Source organism: Strix aluco, chromosome 4 (genome assembly GCF_031877795.1).
Source record: "Strix aluco isolate bStrAlu1 chromosome 4, bStrAlu1.hap1, whole genome shotgun sequence".
Classification (NCBI taxonomy): domain Eukaryota; kingdom Metazoa; phylum Chordata; class Aves; order Strigiformes; family Strigidae; genus Strix; species Strix aluco.
This window is the reverse complement of record NC_133934.1, coordinates 44,798,213-44,819,952: the sequence shown is the minus strand read 5'-3', so window position 1 is coordinate 44,819,952 and position 21,740 is coordinate 44,798,213. Positions and strand designations below refer to the sequence as shown.

General features: G+C 37.6%; 1 protein-coding gene across 13 annotated transcripts in view; it reads left to right on the top strand.

The window, feature by feature from the left end:
• KLHL2 (kelch like family member 2) overlaps positions 1–21,740 on the top strand; it is a 62,930-nt gene that overhangs the window by 7,656 nt on the left and 33,534 nt on the right. For 9 of the 13 annotated variants that reach the window (XM_074822885.1, XM_074822881.1, XM_074822890.1 and 6 more), the window contains 2 exons: positions 92–198; positions 4,763–4,884. In XM_074822885.1, coding sequence (XP_074678986.1) covers positions 92–198; positions 4,763–4,884 — 229 coding nt within the window. Of the gene's footprint in view, positions 1–91; positions 199–1,899; positions 2,019–4,762; positions 4,885–6,494; positions 6,538–14,739; positions 14,765–21,740 lie in introns of those variants that run through there. The other 4 variants (XM_074822891.1, XM_074822892.1, XM_074822894.1 and 1 more) reach the window with 4 other exon arrangements.

Here is a 21,740-nt window from a genome sequence, read left to right as displayed (position 1 = left end):
CTTGAGGGCATGGGAAAAGAAATTGTGTGTGATATGCTTTTCTGTTGTAGTCCACTTATGTGAAATTGCCTTCTCTGATATTTCTAAATAGTCAAAACTTGCTGTGTGATGTGACGATAGTAGCTGAAGACATGGAAATTGCAGCGCATAGAGTTGTGCTAGCCGCCTGCAGCCCCTACTTCCATGCCATGTTTACAGGTACCAAATGTTTCAATACTTACTGTGTTCTAATCCAATCCAATTGTATAAAGCACAAAAATAAATTACTCTTGCTTTTTAGGATCTTGTTTAATTTTTAGATAAACCAATAGGAACATTTGGGTTTCTTAATGAATTATTTTTGCAGTGTAAGGACACACTGACAACTTACTCTTTGTTAGTATGATGAATGCTTTAAAAAGTCTCCTTCATTTAAACAAATTTGTGTAACTAAGCCAGGAATGGTAAAGTTGTTATACTCTTTAAGGCTCTAGTAATCTCCCTTGTCCAAAAGAAGGTTAAAATGACTTTCATGTGAATTTTGGAGTAAATTATGTCCTTTAACAATTACTGCTGCTATGTTCTTCAGACCCTGAGTACTCTAGGCTTTTAGTAGATATGAAAGCTGTCTGTGGCTTTGGCAGCCTGTAGCTGGAGTGTATGTTTTGGTGTTTTTAGGGTTATTCTCTGTGGCATGTGTACTCTGCATTATTACCTCAACTTCTGTGCAGGCTTGATTCTGCCTCTGCTCCCTCTGTGCTGGCCAAGTTACTGCTTTGCTGCTACAACAGGAATGCTGAGGGCTTGCAAGGCTAAAATAGGTTCAGGTTCACAGGAACCTCCAGCTGAATTCCTGTGCTGTAGGTTTAATTCCATAATCATTATAAATCACACCTAAACCATGTGGAATTCGGTGTCAAAGTGAGAATGCTACTAAATGCATGTTAAAATTAACTTCTGAAGTTTTGTCTTTCTCAAATCTCATGCCAGTTTGATAGTTAATGTTGACTGTCTGAAATTAAAAGAATTCTCTGCAACGTGGTGCGTCTGACTACCAGCTCAGGTGGAGGCAGAAATGTGACTCTTGGTCTGCCAGTATACAAGCAAATTGGAGTTTTAATACCTTTAATTGTGTGCAACTGGAAGATTGATGAAATTTGAAATACTGTTGTGTCCTGGGGAAGCAGCTGAATATTCTTGATTTTATATGCAAATATTCTGATACAACCAAAGCTAGAAATGGAGTCACTACTAGCAGCAACAATGCTTTAAAGTTGTGTGTAAAATTAAATATCTATTCCTCTAGTATTTCTTCAAGTTTGCATTTGTGGTCGAGACAAACATTCCATGTGACTGATAGATTCTTTCTTAATTTTTACTGCTGTCCTTAACGTTAGAATGAAAACAGCTGCTTCTACAGTTCTTTTCATCACCTTAGTAACAGAGAAACACAAGCCTCTTACATTAGTTCTGTATTAAAGATTAACTGTTGTTGACTGTCACACTGAAAATATTCTTTACTCAGAGTATAGTTTTATATTATGCTTTTTGTGTCTAAGACATTTCTGCTTGCCCTGACTACTCTTTCTTTCTGTGGAGAAGTTTATTACCCATTAGGAGTGCCAGTGCAGCAGTGTCTGTGGGCACTCTCCAGATGGAATTACTGAAGTCTTGGTTCTTTCCCTGCTTCAGTCCCTTTTAAAATTTTTTTGCTTATTTTATGTTTACAAATGTAGGTGGTCTTTGACCCCCCCAGTGGTATGGGAGGTGGGAAGGCTCACCTGAGTAATGGGTGGGAAGTGTTTAACCTGTACATCTATGGCAATGTTTGTGTAGTTGGTGAACCAAATTGGTGGGAGTTTAAATAGAATTCAGCTGTGGCTTCAAGAGTTATCAACAGATTTTATATTACTCTCATAGGTTGCTTTCAGCAAGGCCCAGCTGTGGTGTTGGTGCATTTCAGCCATTCCCCAGAGAAAAAAATCCTGAAGTTCATCATAATTGTTACCTCCATGAACCCTGCAATTTACACTTCTCAGGTGGATTTGTATTCTCATCCAGTAATCTGCAAGTTCAAACAAGCAAGTTTGTTCCCTTAACCAGCTACAACCAAATGGAAAAGTATCTTCCTCCATCCAGAGTAAAACAGTGACTGAAAAGACAGTAAAACCAAATTGCACATTTATGCTTCAGGGTTACTTCTTGACTAGAAATTAGAAGCTTATATTTAGACACATGTTTGTAGGTTACTTCCATCTTTCTCTGAGTCATTAGTTACTGACTGCTATGCAGGCCGGGATATGGCATTAACTGAGATCAAACTCTCTGCCTGGGGTTTTTTTCCTGTTTGCACTTGTAATGGTAGAAGTAGACGTATTGAATATCCATAAAGAAAAAGTTACTGCCTTTTAAAGTTACAAAATTTAGTAAGTTAGTAACAATTATCCTATAAAGGGGCAGGGGGTGGGGGGAAAGATGAAACATCTGGGACTGTGTTACTAGGGATAATCCTTCTGTATACAGTGGAATCCTTTAGAAAAAGTGTACTGTGATCTGAATTAAATACACTTAAATGTTTAGAGGAAAGGATTATAAAACATCCGTTAAGGGACACTTCACTGGCTGTAGGACCTAGCTTGGGACAAGGGTGGCCTGAGTTTAATTTTATCTTCTGTGATGCCAGTTATCCTTAGAGAATTACCTGCTCTCTTCCATTCTCCATTTGTAAAATTCTGCTTTAAAAAAATAAAGAAAAGGAAAAAAGAAAAGCCTTCCTTACATTACTTTGTGAGGAACCATAAGCTTTTTAGATAGCTTTTTAGTAAGTTCAACTCAATTAGTGCTCTGCTTGGGAGGTTGGATCAGCTCAGTGCTTTCCTTTCTGTTCACAATATGCTTTCCTGTCACTAACAACTCTGTGGAGATAGGGTAGTGCCCCTTCCCAGTCATAAATCGAATGCTTCCACAGGTTAAAGTCTGAACTGAGACTGCCTAGTGAGTGAGTCTATGGTTTCCTGCATATGATCTGTCAAACAAGTCTGGGTCACGAGAGGACTCATCTAGAATCATAGTAAGACTACATGTCTGTTTAGCATGAAAGGTAGAAGCAAGTCTTTGTTTTGGGGTTTTTTTTGGGTGTATATTCTGGGCTCTGTTGTTAAACAGAGAAGGTGCCTATCCATGGCTCTAGAAGCCTTGACACAAAATCTGAAAACAAACCTAATGTGCTTGCAGAATATGAAACTCTGCTCTCCCACACACACAATTTTCCCAGAGGACCACCTCCACAGCAGCTTGCATAATAAATAACTTGCAGCATACATGCTCTGACGATCAATAGGTTTAATCTGTGTCAAACTAGCAGTAGAAACTTGGAATACCGGGCCCTGCAGAGAACACACTGCAATCATCCTTCAAAGGTGTAGGGAAATGTTTCAGAAGAGCAGGTAAAAAGAGAAAGTTCTGTGGGGGCTGGATTTTGCTGGTTTTGATGTGGTTCTTCATCAGTGCTTTCTAGAATGCTAGCAACCTGTGCTGCCATTAAGTAGTAGCATGTTGCTGTAGACAGTCTTCTGCACTTCCTATCACTCAAAGGGTTGATTTAAAGTGCCATTCCTCACCCTTCAGCTCAAAAAAAGGCATGAATAATAGTAACAAATTTCCTAGTGATGATCCCTCTGCCAAAAGCGCTGAGTAAAATGCACTTTTTTGGCACCAACCCTAGAGACCACGGGATAACAAACAATGAAAATGTGTATGTACTTCATAAGGAAATACTGTCAATGGTCAGCATCATCTTGTTCAATTCCCCATCCTGTCGTCTTCTCTTGTATGCATTAAATTTGTTACCTCATCAATACCCTTATCTCTAGATGCCTAGGGGAAAGAAATAAGGATACATTCCATATAAAAGAATAAGAAAGTGATGTATCCAGAGACTGGGATATACTCTTCCAAAGTCAACGTTTATATATCTACCAACATAACTGGTGTAGTTCATATTTCGTTTCCCAGTGCAAGTCAATGCAAAAAGGGTTAAAGGTCTGAGATGACTAGACGTGTGGTTGGTAGTTATGGAGAAGGTTATAATCATTACTTCAAAATGTATCTTTGGACAATTATTTCATGTATAAACAAAATGATACATTTTGAGAAACATATTTTAGAAGGGGGAAGCTATTTTGCAGGCCTTCCTGTGAAGATTGGTTGTGGCATATGGCCAATATGTCAGCCTCCACAAAATGAGATCCAACATTTTCCCTTGCTTACCATTTTATCTTAGCTTGAGTTTTAACTGTTAAATCAGATCTGTAACAGAGGTGAAATTGCTAAGGGAATAATAAGTAGGCAAGCAAAGAAATATGTATGTTAATTCTTCTGTGGGGATATAATTTTTCTTATTTAAATAAAATTACTCCAGGCCGCATTTGGTATGCTTCTTTGTTTAAGAAGTTAATAAAGCTAGAGTATTTTAATAGCTTGCTTTGCCAGCAAAATGTTTCTGTATGCATTTAAAAAGTGTTATTTGGGACTGATAACTATTTTCCTGATACTGTACACTGAAGAAAATAGGTCACCTGCAGTAAAAGTATTAACCCAGGTAGCATTTGCATGATGGTAACAACAAAGTCTGCATTTTTCATTGGAGGGAGGAAGGAAAGAAATTGAGTTGTGATAGTAAAACAACTTTAATAATAACTGATCATACACAAAGTTCTGCAGTTATTAAACTTCTACATTTGTGGTGTATTTCTATTTTACTTGACTAAAACTGTATTTGTAGGTGAGATGAGTGAAAGCCGAGCAAAGAGAGTTCGAATAAAGGAAGTCGATGGCTGGACTCTAAGGATGCTTATTGATTATATTTACACTGCTGAAATTCAAGTTACAGAAGAAAATGTACAGGTAAGAGTGAGAATATTTTCTGCAACGAAAGAGATCTAATGTGCAGAGACATTTATTTTGTCAGTGTGATTCAACTCCAACATGGAAAATCTCATCTGCAAACTGGAATTTTTTCAGACCTTGTGCTTACAAAGCAAGTAGTCATGCTGTTTAAATTCTAGGTCAAATTCAAAGACTAGTGGAGTAAATTAAGAGTCAGTTGACTTTAATGGGCTTTGCAACCAAATCTTACGTAATACAATGAAATAGATGGTCTGCTCTGACTAAAATTAATGCTGTCAGCCACCTCTGTACCACCCCCTCTCTGATACTTCAGTGTAATTTACATAAACAAAGTGGATTTGCTCCTAAATGAGAAACCATGTTCTCCAGTTAAGCTGTTCTGTTTGTTTTAATATTTTTTTTTTTCTGCTAGCCGGCAGAATAAAACACTTTCTCCTACTCAGTCTCTGTACCTTGCCAGTGGCCAGTTGTGCAGAAATTTTTAGCTACTGCTGTTTTTTTTTTTTCTCAAATCAACCAATATCTAGCATGAAGGTTCTGCCCATCCCACACATCTAATCAGTTTTTCTAATCAGCTATACCTTAAGCTGAAACTTCAACAAGTTTAGAAAACATAGCTTCCTGCCCTTAATATTTTCTAACCACAAATCCTAAAGATGGACAGAGTAGATTTTCCTTTCGCTATCTTTTGAGATTTGTGGCAGATGTTTAGTAAGTTTAAAACTAGTTGCATAACAGGTGATATATTTAATTTTCATGTTTTTCTTCTTGCTGCTATGCCCTTGTTTCTGCTATCGCCCAGTGCCAGATTACTAGGAGTTATTTCACTGCTTTTGCAGGGGACAAAACCGTGTTGCTGTATTTGGCATTGAAAATTTCCGTTGCAATTGTATATTCTGAAATCATTGCTTTTATCGGGCATTAGGCTGAAATTAATAGCTTTTTATTGGCTGCTGAATCCAATGGAGTCACTGCTAGTTTTAGCTATGCTTGACTGAAGGCCTAGAAATGAGAAGTATTGCCAACTTGAAACAAAACATCCAGCTACTAAACCTTCCATAGTTTAGGTCATACCATAAGTCTTTTAATTCTGCAAGATTAATTTCTTGTCACCTACTTTTTAAGGAATTGTTTACTTCTGGTCTGATGATGGGTGTATGTAGTAAAAAACCTAACTGAAATTGTTTTATCTTGCCACTCTGCACAAATCTCTGTATCACTGTGGAAAACTCTGGGCAAAATTCAGAGGTGTTGAGATTCCCTCATAGACCTCTTTTTGCTTGATCATGTTGGCTTTTCATCCTTGAAGTAGAATATTCTGTCTTGCTGACACACCTTAATGACCTTAATCTTGTATTTTTGGTCCATAATATCAGACTGCACTTAATAGGCAGCCTGCTGTGTTTTGGCTGTAGGTGCTGCCTAGGAGGATGCATTTTAGCCCATTGTTGGCAATGCTGCCTCTTCTATGTTTAAAGGGGAGGAAAAGTCAGTGTTAGTTTCTTTCTCATGTAAGACTCGCTAAAGGCCAGAAATCTCCAGGTTTAAAGCTCCTGAGTCTGATAGGGCTTTCATTTTCACAGCTCCAGATTATCTGTCTGAAGATATGTCTGATGATGTTGGGGATGGTATTATAAATAATGTGGCCTGGTGAGTGATATTACAAGTTTGTGGTTACTTGAGTACTGAGAAGACAGTCAAGCTTTTAAGTGGATTTTGATTTATTGCCATATAGTCCCACTTTAATGTTGATACTGAATATACTTGTAATATGACTGGTAGTGAATGTAAAGCTATTCTTGTCACTTTCATCCTTTTTGCATTTGCTAGATATGTAGTGTTTATTTGCATTAGGGCAGAACCAAACACTATGGATAAAAATGAATACACTGATGCAAGTTCTTTTCCTTAAGTTTGAAAGCCAAGGTGGGAACCTTGTTACTGTGAATTTCTGAAAACTTAAAAACCTAGCACAGACTGTCAGGCCTTAGTTAAAACTGTTCTCTCTGTAAATGTGTTGCATGCTCTTGAGATTAATTCTAGCTCTCAATTTCCTGTCTGCATGACAGGAATAAGTATTGCTCAGAGGTATTGTGGAATTTCAGTAGTGGTTAAGAATTTATCTTGTAGGAATACAGAACCATGAAAACCTAAGATGCTGTGTGGTATTGTCTCTCAACTTGTTTATATTTATGCAAATGTGCTAAACTGGAGCTTCAGTTTCTAGGTAGCTGGTTATGATTCTTACTCTGATACCCTTCATGAGATTTCAAGCACGTTATTCTGTCTCATCAGGTTATACATAATAAGAATAGGTATTGAATTCATTTCTAATACGTGATACTATGTTTTAAAAGGGTGTGAGCACTTCATGTTTAGGTAATGTAGAATTGCTAAGTACTCTTTGGTATTAAAATAGCTATATTGTATATTTATGAAAACTAAATATAAATGAATACTTAATGGATAGCCAAGCTCCCTGGTCTTTCTCGAGGGGCAGGTTAACTATGAGCTGCTTCTGTTAGTATCTTACTTGATCTAGATGTGTACAGGAGACTGCTTCCTTACTGTGCCTTTGCAACTTCTGAGTAAGAACCATTCATTTCTACTCCACACTGTCATGTTCTCACTTGTATGTTTTTGGGTGGGTGGGGGACATAGAAAAGTCAGGTGTAATCAGTGATTGAGGAGAAAAACACATTCATTTAGTGCATAAACTATCAACATGGGAGGCCCTCAGCAATGGTTGTTATCACTACATTAGTAAAATACAAAAGAACATTTGTTGGTTTTTTCAGTTCTTTGGTTCAATAGGTTCCCGCCAGCCCCCAACAGTAAGATAGCTGGTATGTGAGTGTGTACATTCTTGGTTTTCTTCTAGTATTTGTCATTCGTTTAGAATGAGTTATTTTATCATTCATCTCTAATGGCATTCACTTCGCATAATGCTATACCAGTGGTTCTATTGTATTTATCTATTATGTCAAGTTTTCCTGTGTTCTCATCTCTCTGCTCTTTTTTTTTTTTTTCCCCAGAAATGAAATTAACTGTCAGGCTTAATGCAATATCACATTTTTCATGTTTTAAGAAGGGAACATCAAAGTTAATGTTTTCAGAAGGCAAATCAACTTCCTTGCACATCAAATTTTTTCAATTTCCATATAGGTATTAACTACACGCAGTGCACAATGTGGGAGAGTTAGTTACTATAAGAAGCTCATGCGTGAGTAACTCTCCCACACTATGCGTATGCATTTCAGCACGTATTTAGTCAGCTGTATACCTAGGGCCTCTGCTGAGCACAAATATATTGGAGAAGACATTCCTGCATTTATTTGTGGGCTGTGGATTTATTATGGGCTTTAGAGGTCAGCCTTATACTGGGTGAGTGGGATGTGATTCGGGTAAACATGGGATAAAGTTGGTTGTGTTCCATTTTGATTCCCTGTTGCATTTCTCTGTTCCTGTAGTTGTGCTGATGCAACTGTTTGCTGAACTGCTCTATAAACCAGATCACTGAGCTTCTTTAAAAAAAAACAACACCACAACACTCCTCCTCCCTCTGGCACTTTTTTTTTTGAGTTATTCTTAACTTGGATCACTTCAAGGATCTGGTTTATAACATGGACCTGCCAGTGGTTGTGTTCACACAATACTTTGGGTTAGTGTACTGAAATGTGGGAACAGACACCTGTGTTGGCAGTGAACATTTCCCTGCTGCCTGGGGGAACTTTGGACCTACCGATGAACATGCTATCTTGGTTTTGATCAAGAAGTGTGCACGAGAAACAGCAGAAGAGGAAAATCACAAATAATGGTATTTTTACAAAGCTGTCCTGGCACATTTTTCCCTTTCAAGAGTCCAAAATCCTGAAGAAGATCCTTCTTAATATGTATAATTTTTTGTGTTCATTTTCTGAAATTATTCAAGAACAATGTTTGCATAGTAATAAGCATATTATAAACGCATGAACACACAATATGTATGCATCTTTCCTTTGTAACTCTTGCTGTTCATGCAGATTGCCATCTAAAGTATAACAGACACTCTTCTATTTGTATGGTGTCATGGGGTGTGGGCATAAGAGTTGACAGCACATTTGATTTGAGGTGCTGTCAAAACAAGGTCCAAAAAAAGCAACTCATTTCCGTAAGAAATCCTCAAAAAATTAAGATTCTCATGTTGCCCACTTTCTACTAAAGCAGTCATTCTACAGTATGGTTGAACTGGTTGAACAACTTTGCAGGGTTGTTGAGTCCTGAAAAGCCCTCTAGCTTGGAAATGAGCAGACACCTCACACCAAAACCCAGAGAAGTCCCACAGCTTATGAAAACAGATGTGTGCTTTTCAGGATGGTCAGCTTCTGAATTTTGTGGCATGACCCAAAAACAGTTGGATAGGCAGGACTGAGGATATGTTAAAGGAGCACAAAGGGAGAAGGAATGGGAGGTTACAGGGAATACCATAAAAGATAATTGCTGTTGAACTCTGTAAAGTGAAACAGTGACTGAATGTATCTAGTCTTGCCAGTCCACAGTTAATCTAACAGTGGAAACTTTATAACAATCCCCATGTAGTTTGTTCCAGTTGCTTTAATAGTTTTTCTAGTTAAAAAGATAGTATCTGACTTAAATCTTCCTTGGTCTCTGTAGACCAATTTCTGGTACTTCCTCTGCTGTCTTGTAAAGCAACTTGTTGCTAGTTTTGCTGTAACAGTCATATGTATTGAAAGACTGTTCTCATTCATATAACTTTTTTTCTTTAGACAGAACATCATAGACTTTTCTTTGGAGGCAATGCTTTCTAAATGTTTTTACCATTCTTCTTGCTCTTCTAGACACTTCCCATTTCACCTGTATACACATTTTTAACATGCAGTAGCCAAAATTGGACCCAGTAGTCCATTGAGGTCTTATTAATGCAGACTAGAGTGAAATTATTATCCTGTGAGTAAAATACAAGCTTTGTTTCTTTATGTCATTGACATAAAGAAACACATTTTTAACATGCAGTAGACAAAATTGGACCCAGTTGTCCATTGAGGTCTTACTAATGCAGACTAGAGTGAGATTATTATCCTGTGAGTAAATACAAGGTTTGTTTATGTCATTGAGTAGGCTCTTTTTTCCAGCTTGTCAGACTTTATCCTCAAAAGTAGTATTTTGTGTATACAAGCTGGTGACTACACTAACAGTCTTTATATGAATTAGCAATGCTGTGATGTGTAAAGAGCATAAAGCATGTTTTTTGAAACTAGTTTGATTTTAGATACTTAACTTAGAATGTTTTTCAAGAGTTTCTAAAGCCTACCAATTATACCTTTGAACACTAAAGAGCATCTCTCTTCCCTTATTGGATCAAAAGATGCCCCTCACCTTTTAAAGGGGTATGTTCAGTTTTGTTTATCAACATAGGAAATTTTCTGGTTTAAATGGGCTAGACTCTTCTATTTTAGAACCAAAGGCTGACTGCCTTTTACAAATGTGTGATTGGGCATCGTAAGAGGAGAGAGTTCATTTCAGTACTTGAACAGAGATGTGCATTTTGTGTCCTGGAAGTAAGCCTGCTGCTGTGTAAGTGGGTGGAAGAGATAAAAGAAATATTTATTCAACTGAACTGAATGCTGTGAAGGTTTCACTGAATCTTATCATACAGTAGGTCCTGTTTAAACATAAAATTATATATATATTTTATATATAACTGCTTTGAGACAAAGTAATTCTGAAATTGCTTCCACAGGAGCTTGGCTGTTCTCCTTCAGAGAGCTTATGAAAGAGATGCCTGGAAAAAAAATGCTACACTTGATTTAGGGACCTAAAAAGGGCAGGAAGGGAAGAAGTTTGATCTTGGTGTATTTGCAGATGTGCCTCTTCAGTTGCCTCTTCAGTCACCTCTTCTTTTAAGGACTTTTTGATAATCAGGGAAAGTGAAACATCATAAGTGAAAGTATATCTTGAAAAGGGGAAGTGCTAGGTAGACTGGATCTAGGCAGTTACAGCCTTACTGGTTGTGATTAACACCTCATATGCCATCAAGAGACCAACAGATAATTAATATAGGTCCAGTACCTCCTTAGTTGTGCGCTCTACTGAAATGCAGGGCTCCTTAAGAAGAGTTTATCCTGAATTAATGGCAATCACTGAATGGCTTTCAAATAGACTATTATACGCTAGACAGTGCAGTTTGGTGATGACAGTATGGGTAATGATAGCAATTTTTCTGGCTGGAAGCAGTCACGATCTTCTAGCAGATGTGGGTAACTTAATAAAACCATTACTGCTGTACTACACAGGTTAAATTCAGCATCCCTTAAGTTTGCAGGCTGGTTGTTGATAAAGGCCTTTTGTTTACTTTTATTTGCCTCTATTTACTGACCACAATTGCCTGGTTACAGCATGTAAAAATCATTCTTCAGAGAATACTTGTATTTCTCACTGAAGACTTCACTATGTTACTTATTAATTGAATATAATTTTGAGTTCGCAGATGTATGTTTTAAGCCAGTGGGTTCCCCTCACCTCCTAGTTCTTTGTACAGCTATCCTCTTGCATCTCCACAGTACCTGGACAGCCACTTCTTTCAAGTTTTTCATCTTGCTTTAGCTTCCAAAGTCTTTCTTGCAATGCATGGCCACTTGCATGTTTGGTGCTGGAGACAGAATATTGGGCCATGTGAGTATCCTTTTGAGCTGGTTTCTTGCTAAGCTCTGCATGCTGCTAAAGAAGAATGAAGTTAGGTCAGACAATACCAACACTACTGAAGATAAGTGATACTTCTTTCTTTTTTTTTTCCCTTCTGGAGATCATTTTTTTGGAGTGAATGAGTTTAAGTTGTTACTCTTACTGTCCCTAAAAAAGTGGAGCAATATTGCACTGATTTCAGTGTCAATAGCTGCAGTGGATTTTTTTTTAAAATGAAAATAGCTTTGACTTTACATTAAAATTTATAAATACCATTGACAGCATCTTTAGAGCTGAAATCTGTGAATTTCTATTTCCTGTGATTTAAATTTAACTTGCCAGAAACTCTCAGCAAAGTATCCTGGTACAGCACATAGTTTTTTGGACAGACTGTTAGGCCAGATCTTCATGAAAACTGTACAGCTATTTTTCAAGCTGCTCATACAGTTTTATTTTTCTGAGCTGATACTGAATTCTGATACCCAAACAATCTCCTGTAAGCTTAACATTTTGGACAGATTTGGCTGATGACAATTGATACAGTTCCTCAAAAATGGATTTTCTCTACATAGAATGTTAGGTAACATGAAATGTTAAATTGTCATACTGCATAATTTTTCAGCACCATTCAAACAAAAATGGTCTTTGTACTGTGTTCTGATGCCTCAACTGGGCACAAATGAAATTTTGTTTTGATGTTTTGACCTGTTAAGACTTGATAATCATCTTCCATGCCACAACAACTTGTCATGCCTGCCCCTGCAGCAAGTACATGTGTCTCAAAATTTTTTTTTTAGCTGAAGGGTCAAGTGTTAAACCATATACCTGGGCTCTTTTATTACTTCTGTGAGTTTCTGTAGGTAGAGGATAATTTGTCAAGATATGACTTTTACAAATGAGGTACAGGTACCTCATTTCTCATCAGGTAAAAGCAGGTTATGCAGTCACAGACTAAATTGTAAGCTGTGTTAATTTTTAGATGAAATACAGTTGTAAAAAATAAGTAATTAACACTGTTGTCTGTAACTGCTGCATTAAGTATTGGACCAGGCACTTAGAATCAGGGCTAAAATTCAGGAATGTCAATACAAATGTTTCTCCTCTGTCTTAAGAGTGCTGAGGCATTTGAAGACTATGTGGTGCTTCCCAGGATGCAGAGCCATGCAGCTTCACTGGTGATTCTCTTCACTGTGGTTCATGGGTTAAGTCCTTGCGAGAACATTTTGGGAAGACAGGAGGGAGAAAGGTTGAAAGACAGCTATATGTGTAGAGATCTTAAGGACAGAGGGTATCTCAGCTAATGCTTTTAACTTCCTAATTGATATGACAGTTTTAGTGTTCCTTTAACAATCTTTTATGTGATAATTCTTGTAAAATATTGGCAGACAACCCCTCCCTGCCTTTAATGTATGATGAGTAAGGTGCTAATTATTGAACCCTGAGGTGACAGGTTACAATCCTGCTTGTTTCTGAGGGAATTAAAATATTTGTCACGATCTTCGACTCCCTCATCTTCCATATACTTCACTAGTGGGTGTTTGCTGGACTCAGGTTGATCTTGAAACCATCGTATTTTCAGCATCATATTTCAGCTTATGATCACTTTTTACATGGCCTTCAAGGAGACCTAAAACCTTCTGTCCATAAACTCATTTTTTTGCTTTGCTAATAGGTTTCAGGCAACTGCACTAATTCATGAAAGCATTTTTCTTTACAAAAAGTCTTTTATGTATTAGAGCTGTTCAGTGTCAAAAGCTGTTGGTGGTTGGTGATATTTCCCTGACACAGATATTATTAAAGCTTTAGGAGGAGATGGAGTTCTTTATTGGATAGTCTTATGGACCTTTAAAAATAAACAAGTCTTTGATCTTTCTGCTCATCTCCATTATGGCTGCAGTGGCATAGCTACTAAATTCTGGAAGTTCTTGCAAATTCAGAGTCATTCAGGTTAAAATGTTTTATAAAACTGGCTCATCCTAATGACTTCATGATTAAAACTGAATTTAAAAAAAAATCAGTTAATCCTGATGTGTGTTGAAACCACTGTTTATATGGTAATCCAAACTTTCACTTCTATTCTTTTATGCCAGCACAGTTCTAATAACATTAGGGGCTTGCTGACACTGCAGAGAGGTACTTAAATCCAAGCTGACATGAGTTTCATTACAAACCCTATTCATAGAAACATGTTTAAGTCTTACTGGGCAAGAATTCAATGTTGGACTAAACAGCCTTATAGTATACTGTTTGATTGTGTGGTGAAAGAGTACCAGTGGAGTACCGCTGTGGTACGTATTTTATACATTAGGCCTCAAGCAACTATCTGGTTACCTCTTTTGACCCATTTTTTTTTTGTATTTGTGACAACAGCTTTGAGGATTTTGATAATGTGAGGGCACAACTAATATGTGGCTTAACTGGAGAAGAGTCAGTGGCACACTTGAATTTACAGGCATTGTGAAACATGTCAGGCAACAGTAAATGATCTGATTTTTTTTCCAGTGGAATAATCCTACTACGCATTCTTCATTTACTTATACATGCCTGCCTGTCAGGAGAGTGAGTGTGGGAGGGAATGGAAAAGAGGAGTGTGATCTTTCTAAAGGCATATTTTATTACCAATACAAACTTCATTAATTTGTGCTTTAGATGAGTAAGCTTCACATAAAAAAGCTGCTGACCAAAATACTAAGCAAACAACTTTGTGGTGAAGCTTAATATTTTGCTCTCTGTCAGTTTTTAAATGCATACTGAATAGTATGTATTTTTCTCTACTCTTTTTTTTTTTTTCCATAACATATCTTTTGTGACTTTAGCTATTGTGTGCGTGCAGAGTAGAAACTGCTTGAGTTTTGGGGCACAATATTATGTGCACTGCAGAAATGATACAGTTATTATATCGTCACTCCCCTTTCTATTTTTGTTTTTAAGACTGGGAAACTGGGGTTTTTGGTTTGGTTGAAAATGTATTCCAAAGCCTCACACCTGGCTGACAGATGTTTGATGCCCTAGTAAAGGATTTCCTTTTCTGCTTTGGCTTAGTTGGTGACACGTGACAGATGGAAATCACACTGTGTTTAACATGAGGAAAGTGTTAAGGGTTGCTGAATCTGGTAGCCTGATAACAGCAAGGTGGCTGCAGCTCCATGTCCTCAAGCTCCAGCTGGTCATGAGACTGAGCATGTATTTCCAGTAGGTGTGTACACAATCACATGTATATGGCACACGTACACACGGTCAGCCACACAGATCAATGCTGACAGAAACACTCAGCTGTTGTCTCGATTCTGTCTTGAGCTGGGCTGTCTTCCTAAAAAGTCTCTTGGACATGTCTGTTCAACACCTTCTTTTGTATTGTGGTGCTAGACCTAGAGAAGATCATACCAAATTAAACCAAGCTGAATAAATACAATTCATACTTCTTCATTTAGGGATAAAATTCTTTCCTATTCTCTCCTCTTGGTTATAGATAGTATGATGAAGTTCCAGGAGGTAAGTAGCAAAAGGAGTTTGTAGAGAAGGCAACTGCTGTTTCTGTACAGCTGTAGCTTTGGTTAAGGCAGAGAGAAGAATGGTGGCAGGACCATCAGAACCAGGAGAAGCAGATGTTGCACAGATATGGCAACTACTCTTTCCTGAGGTGTTCACATTTTTTATATTACTGCCTTTTTTTTTTTTCCTTTCTGAAGATATCTTGCTGCTATTTGTCTCTGTCCTCCAAGTGATGCTTTATTCACATTTTGCTGGCATTTTCCAGCTAATGAATCTTTTATATAACATCCTGTTTTGCTATGGTCTTGCTGAATGTGAGATCCCAGAACTTTGTCCATAAAGAAAATTGGGTAGGCAGAAAGGTATGAGCCTTGAAAGAATGAGAAGATACCTGAATGGAAGTTTGAGCTGTTGTCCACTAGCTTGTAGTTGCTAAAGAGAAATACATAAGGGAGAAACAGAACTGAGAATGAGCACAAGAGATAAAGATGAATCTAAAATATAGATCAAAAGGTAAGAGGAGTGAATTAAAATTGTCCTGAGGCTGTAAAAGACTATCTTGGACTATCAAATGCCAGTGTGTGTGGGAGGCAGAACGTCTTGAACTTCTGGAGAGAGACTGAGGTTTTACGAACTGAATCACAGATTTTTCTCTATCTCAAAATCTTTGTTCCTTCAGAAGATGTTTTGAGGGGGGTGGTGGTGGTAAAAACCACTAATTTCTGCTTATTTGGAAGAGAGACTTCTGGGCAAAGGCGGTGAAGAGGCTTGTAGCTTGGCTGTGTCAGCATGGGCTAAGCAAGAGCCAAGGAATGAATCAGAAACTCATGGAGGTGGTGATGGGGTAAGACAGAAGTGGGGTTGAGGCAGGAGTACATTATAGAAGAGATACTGATCTATAATCCTGCATTTCAGAAGCATATGATTCTGATTACTGTGGGAGGTGAATGGGAAGTCACTGAGGGATTTAAACAGGCATGTTTAATTTAAATGATAAAAAGAATAAAATACTTTTACTCAGCACTGCAGCTCTAAATATAACAGCTGTTCATTTCCTGCATATTGTTTCTTTAATGAGTGATTTAGGAGAGCATGTAGGCTGCCAGAGCCACGCATAAGTAAGGGGCCAAAACCCAATTAAGGTAGAAAGTCCCAGTTATGCCAACAGGCTGTGCAAGGTGCATCCTTTTACAGATCAAGGACAGGATTAGAGAAAGGGTCAAAAGGTGAGGGACTGAAGCAAATGAATATCAGATCACCATGGCAAAAAGGTTTTATAGACATGTATGTAAAAAATGCATACCCCCAGAAAAGAAACTTTCAAAGTGTGGTGGCTGAGACTGTATAAAAATATTATATTCTCTAACTAGCTATTCTTACAGTTTCAGCTCACATTTTAGTAATGTCATTAGTGATCCTGAGCATTAAAGAGACTATCAAGGATTTTTGGTTTGTTAGTGTCAGGTAACATAAGGGAAGTTCAAATTTTCTGTATGTTTTAGAATTCTACTTATGAGTTGTGCATAGCTCCTAAAAACCTCCTGTAATTCTTTGAGTGGTCCAGAAATAACCATATCAAAGCCTTTTGAAAGTCAAGTTAGTTATAGTCCCTCCTAAACTGTCACATGATGAGCAATAAATAGATCAAAAATCCCTAGGGAGCACAGGAACAAACAGAAATAAATAGTTGATTTTCACTGTATCAAAATGGTTCTAATGTGTCACAAGCTTCCAAAGAAGGATGGATTTTCTTTAGTTTTGAAAAGTAGGTAGCAAAAGATGTAGGTGATAAGCTGGTTTAAGGATTTTTTTTTTTTCAAGGCTAGACAAAAATAGAAAATTTCACTGCTTTCTAGCTAAGCTAGATGTCGGGCTAGCATGACTGCAGACCAAATTTAATGTTGGAAAGTGTAAAGTAATGCATGAAAAGAAAAAATTGAATTACTCCTACATATTGCTATGTTTTACATTAACAACTTTTCCCAGAATAGAATAACATACTGTAGTCACCTTAGAAAAACTTCTGCTCATTGTGAAATAGTGGCTTTAAAAAGGAATATAAAAAATGGCACAGCAGCATCTGTATGTCACTATATAAATCTGTGTTCTGACCTGTAACACTGCTGGATGGTCTGAAGTATGACAGGAATAGCACACTTTGGGGAAACGCTTAAAGCTGTTAAAGGTATGGAAAACCTATCATTTAAGAGAGGGGGAAAATTCAGGCTTTAGGTTGACTGTGAGATGACTAAAGGAGGAATCTATTTTTCCTCCAATATCTATTTGTTTCAAAGACACCACATACCCATTTTAAGGGTCAAAGAGCAAGTTATTTACTTATGCTGAAAGATAATAAGCTTTTCTTTAGGATACCTAGAGAGAGGAGTGCACAAAACCATACATGTGCATACATATTACTGCTATTACACTTAAAGAGTGGATGCCTAATGAGTAGAGCCTGTTGCTACAAAATGCGTGAAAGAAGCTGCCTAGGATGCAGACGGTGAGCAGTGTGCTTTTCTAGCTATGCTGGTTGGTTTGGAAATGACTACTTGTGAACCTTAGGTTACCATTAGATATACTGCATTTCAAAGCAGGTATTTTCACTCCGTAAGGTTTACCTCTCTAATTAGGTGAAAGCATGTGAAGTCCAGGTCTGGGTTGGGTTCACCTGTTCTACTTTCCTCCATCCTAGGTTTTCTCTTCCCCTTTTCCTTGAAAGGGGGGAAGACAGCTGAAGGCATGGTGCTGATGGAAGCAGAGCAGTGCTGTGAAACTTCATTTCAGTAAATACTGGGTTTAATCACATATTGGGGAAGGGAGTAGGACATAACAGATTCTGTCTCAAGCCAGCTGCCAAACTTGCTTACAGTGTGGTTGAGAGTGTGAAGGAGATGCCTGGCTGGTTGCAGCAGAGCTAGGCAAAAAGTTCTAAGGGCAAAATTTTTGCCATTTCTTCCTCTTTATCTTGAACAACTCTCCTACTCTTAAAAGAATCTTGCATCCCTAACCCACTAACCAGAACCATAGCCACCACCACAATCTTTTACTGTCCCCTTTCAAACTTGGAAGACTAGGCTCTTGTTCTGTTGTTTATTGTCCTTTATGTTTGTTTACCTGCAAAGCACTGGGCACTGCCAGTTTTTCTCAAGTGAAGTTTGTTTTTAACTAACTAGACATGCTGTTCTAAAAGGTGAGATGTATCCTTGTGCTTCAAGAGCAGGCTATTCCTTATGTTTCAAGGAAACATTCTCTGTTGTGGCTGATTTATTCCAGACTGTGGGGTTTCATACACTCTGGTACTGGATGAGGATGGATGTTCCTAGACTACCTGGGATGAATAGACTATAGATTTGGTCTAATATATAGTTATCCCTGTATTTTCATTATTAGTATGACTTAAGGTTGGTCTTGGAACTGTTTTGAAGCGCTCAGTTTCTACACCAGAAGGGTGTTTGCTTTCCAAAAATAGGGTGAGAAGAACATGCAAATGGAAGAGCATGCAGTAGGGAACTCAGAGATTATTTTTTTCATGTCGTTGACTAGAGAGGGATGCATTACTTTTTCTTTTTAGAAAACAGGGATTTAACCCATTATTATACAAATTATACATTTAGCTAAAAAGCTCTAAATTTCTAGGCTAGCTTGGAAAATTTTTTAACTGTTTGTTTTATGGGCCAGCTATGATTGGTATTCTGGTGTGAGAGGTATTATAGCAACAAGCCGTAAGTATGGTGTGGCCCAAAGGAGTTCACACTTGAATAACTATTTAGGGGTTGGGGAGGGGGGGGAAAGGAAACAGAGAAATCATAACCCATGAGTAGATCAGAAGTCATCAGGACTGAGATCACAAGTTTTTTGATTCTAAAAACCTGGTGCCTTCATCCTGCCTCACTTGGATGTAGTTGGCCTTTAACTAGACATTAATGAATAAGTACTTTTGTATGTAAACTGCCTTCTCAGTCTGAACAGCTTGTGCAACTTTTCTGAGTCTGTGATCTTTAAAATCATCACGCTGCTAGGCTGTGTTAGAGACTCTTCTCTGTCAAGTCAGATGAAAGCAGCTACTTTCGACTCAGCAATGACCTTTACCGTAGGCATCCATGTATCTATTTTTGTGTGTGACCACAAAGCTACCTGTGACAAAACCTGAAAGACAGCCCTTGCCAACTTAAAGCGCAGAGGTCATCTGCTCATTTTTTAAAGTGTTCTATGCAAATGAAAGCATGTGTGCCTGTCCACCTCCCTGTAAAATTCAAGGTGCTTATTATGAGTAAATTAAGCCACTTAAAGAAGAGACTTCATTTTTGACCCCTCTCACTTGCAAGTAGGTTCAGCAGTATGTTGCTACACATAAGATGAAATTTCTGGAGGCTGAATAAGGCTTTCTTGAAAATGTTTCTGTCTTCTGAATATTGGTCGTGCTTTAAATCATGAAATGTATGCATTAAACCTTTATCTGAAAAAAATTTCAAATGGGAGGGTAGAGATGCCATTTGCTGTGGGAATTCTGTCCCTACATACCTGAAGTTTATGAGCATAACATTTAGATTAAAGTGATTACGGAATTTGTCACTAAGCCTAATGCTTTTTTTTTTTTTAGGAGATATTCCCTTGTGATATTCTAGGAGAATATAAGTATGGTCTGCTGTAGGAAACTGAAAAGTAAAAGATTATCTCAACAAAATATAAAAACATAACTAACACTAAAAGCTTGGAGTAATCAAATGTCTTTTGAGTCCACTGAAGGGTCATTTATTGCACATTAGATGTTAATCTTGACAACAATTTTTGTACTGAAGACAAGCATCGTGCACACAAAACATTTCTACTTCATGCTATTTCTGTTGTCCTTAGTTCTTGGTTTTGTATTAATATAAAACCCAGTACTATGGATGTGTTTCTGTACCAGAGAATGGGATAATAGGAAAGCAGAGGTTCACAGTCTACTATCCCAGTTATACTGCTATTTGTTTCCAGCACAGGCTTTAGGGTTTTGCAAATGGTGTTTCAATCCCTCTCTTTAAGATTGCCAGCAAAGCTGCAGTTATACTAGGAGAACAAGCCTTGTTTGTTACAAGTTAGTCAGTCTGTAAAGTAGGATAAAATTCCAATAAACCAACAAAAAATTCCTTCCTCAGTGCCTTCCTGCTTAGTTCCCCCAAAGTTATCTTCTATACTTTAGAAAACATAGCTCATGGACATATCGATTGTCAGCCTTTTATGTCTTTAGTTTTAGGGAATATTTTAAAATTATTTCTATCATAGTAATCCTTGGTGTAACCAAACTCAGTGTATCTATCAGTTGGGTCTGGTACTGAGGGTGTGAGATGTTATGGGTAAATCCTATAGCTGAAGCACACTAGCTAAAAGCACCAGCTGATACAGGGATCCTTTATGTGGGTCAGCCTTTACAGAAAGATTGAAGACCATGTAGTGTGAGTTGTGTTATCCCACCTACTTAATTTTTTGAGCTGCTTTTAATCCTTCTGCAGGGGAGCTTTGTATATTATTTGACTGGCTAGCACTTCAGCTCCCATAGTTAAAGAATAAGTTGTCCAGTTTCTGAATGACAGCATATCAGCAGCAAGTGGCTTTGTTCAGACTCTAGTTAATCTTGTTTAAATTATCCTGTCCTTAAGAAAATATGAAGGTATTTTTATGCAGCTATATAATCTTGTAAGCACTGAATTACAGTATGATGGAGGATTCTGAGCTTTCATTTTAGATGACTTACTAAATATATACTTCAATTCAGTGACCAAACTTCAAATTGAAAACTCTGTTTCTATCAAATCAAAATGTCTGTGGTTTCTTCACTGAAAGATCTAAAATTTGAAGTAAAATTATTTTAGGTTCAAGACTGTTCCACTCCAAGTGAGACAATGTTTCATTTCTATTTCCAGTATCTTTTAACAGAAGAAGAGGATATGAAAGGCTAAGCTCATGACTGTTAACAAAAATAACCATCAGAATAGAAAATCAATCTGTCTCTTATGTGGAGGCTTAAGCCAATATGTGCTGTTCAGTGGTGGTTAGGGCACTGTTCTGTAGGAGACAATGTAGGAGAACTCTCAAGCCAAACAAGACTGCATGGTTCTCCCTTGTAGACCAGATGGACACTGTTAATAGTGTATTACTTGATTAAAGTGACCCTCCTGTTACTTCATTTGCTTCATGAATCTTGTTTCTGCGCTTGAGCAACCGCTTACTGCATCTCAAATCCCTCCCAAAATTTCCACACATACCCTCTTCAAAAAAAACCCCAAAATATCATCTCCACCCCAAATGTTTTGTCTGCATGAACTACTAATCATTAGTTTAGTCTTGTAAAATGGTATCTCTTCTAAAGTAAATTTTTGAGCAAATCAGTTACTTTCTATAAATTGTATGTCACTAACTGAAATGGGCTCTTAAGTACAGATTATGATGCTGGTTAAAAAGCAGGAATGTACACCAGTTACTTTTTCCTTACACTCCATTTTAATCTGTTATACTTCTTTTCAAGTTGGGAGCTGCTTAGTATTTTGTAGATCATGTCAGTCATTCAAAGTATTACATTATCATGATTATTTGCTGCTTTCCAGCTGAAATGGTACTCTACCAATTTGTAAGGAAATGTGAAGAAATGGGACTGCATCTTGATTAGCAGTCCGATTCCTTTCTCTGGTACTATAAAA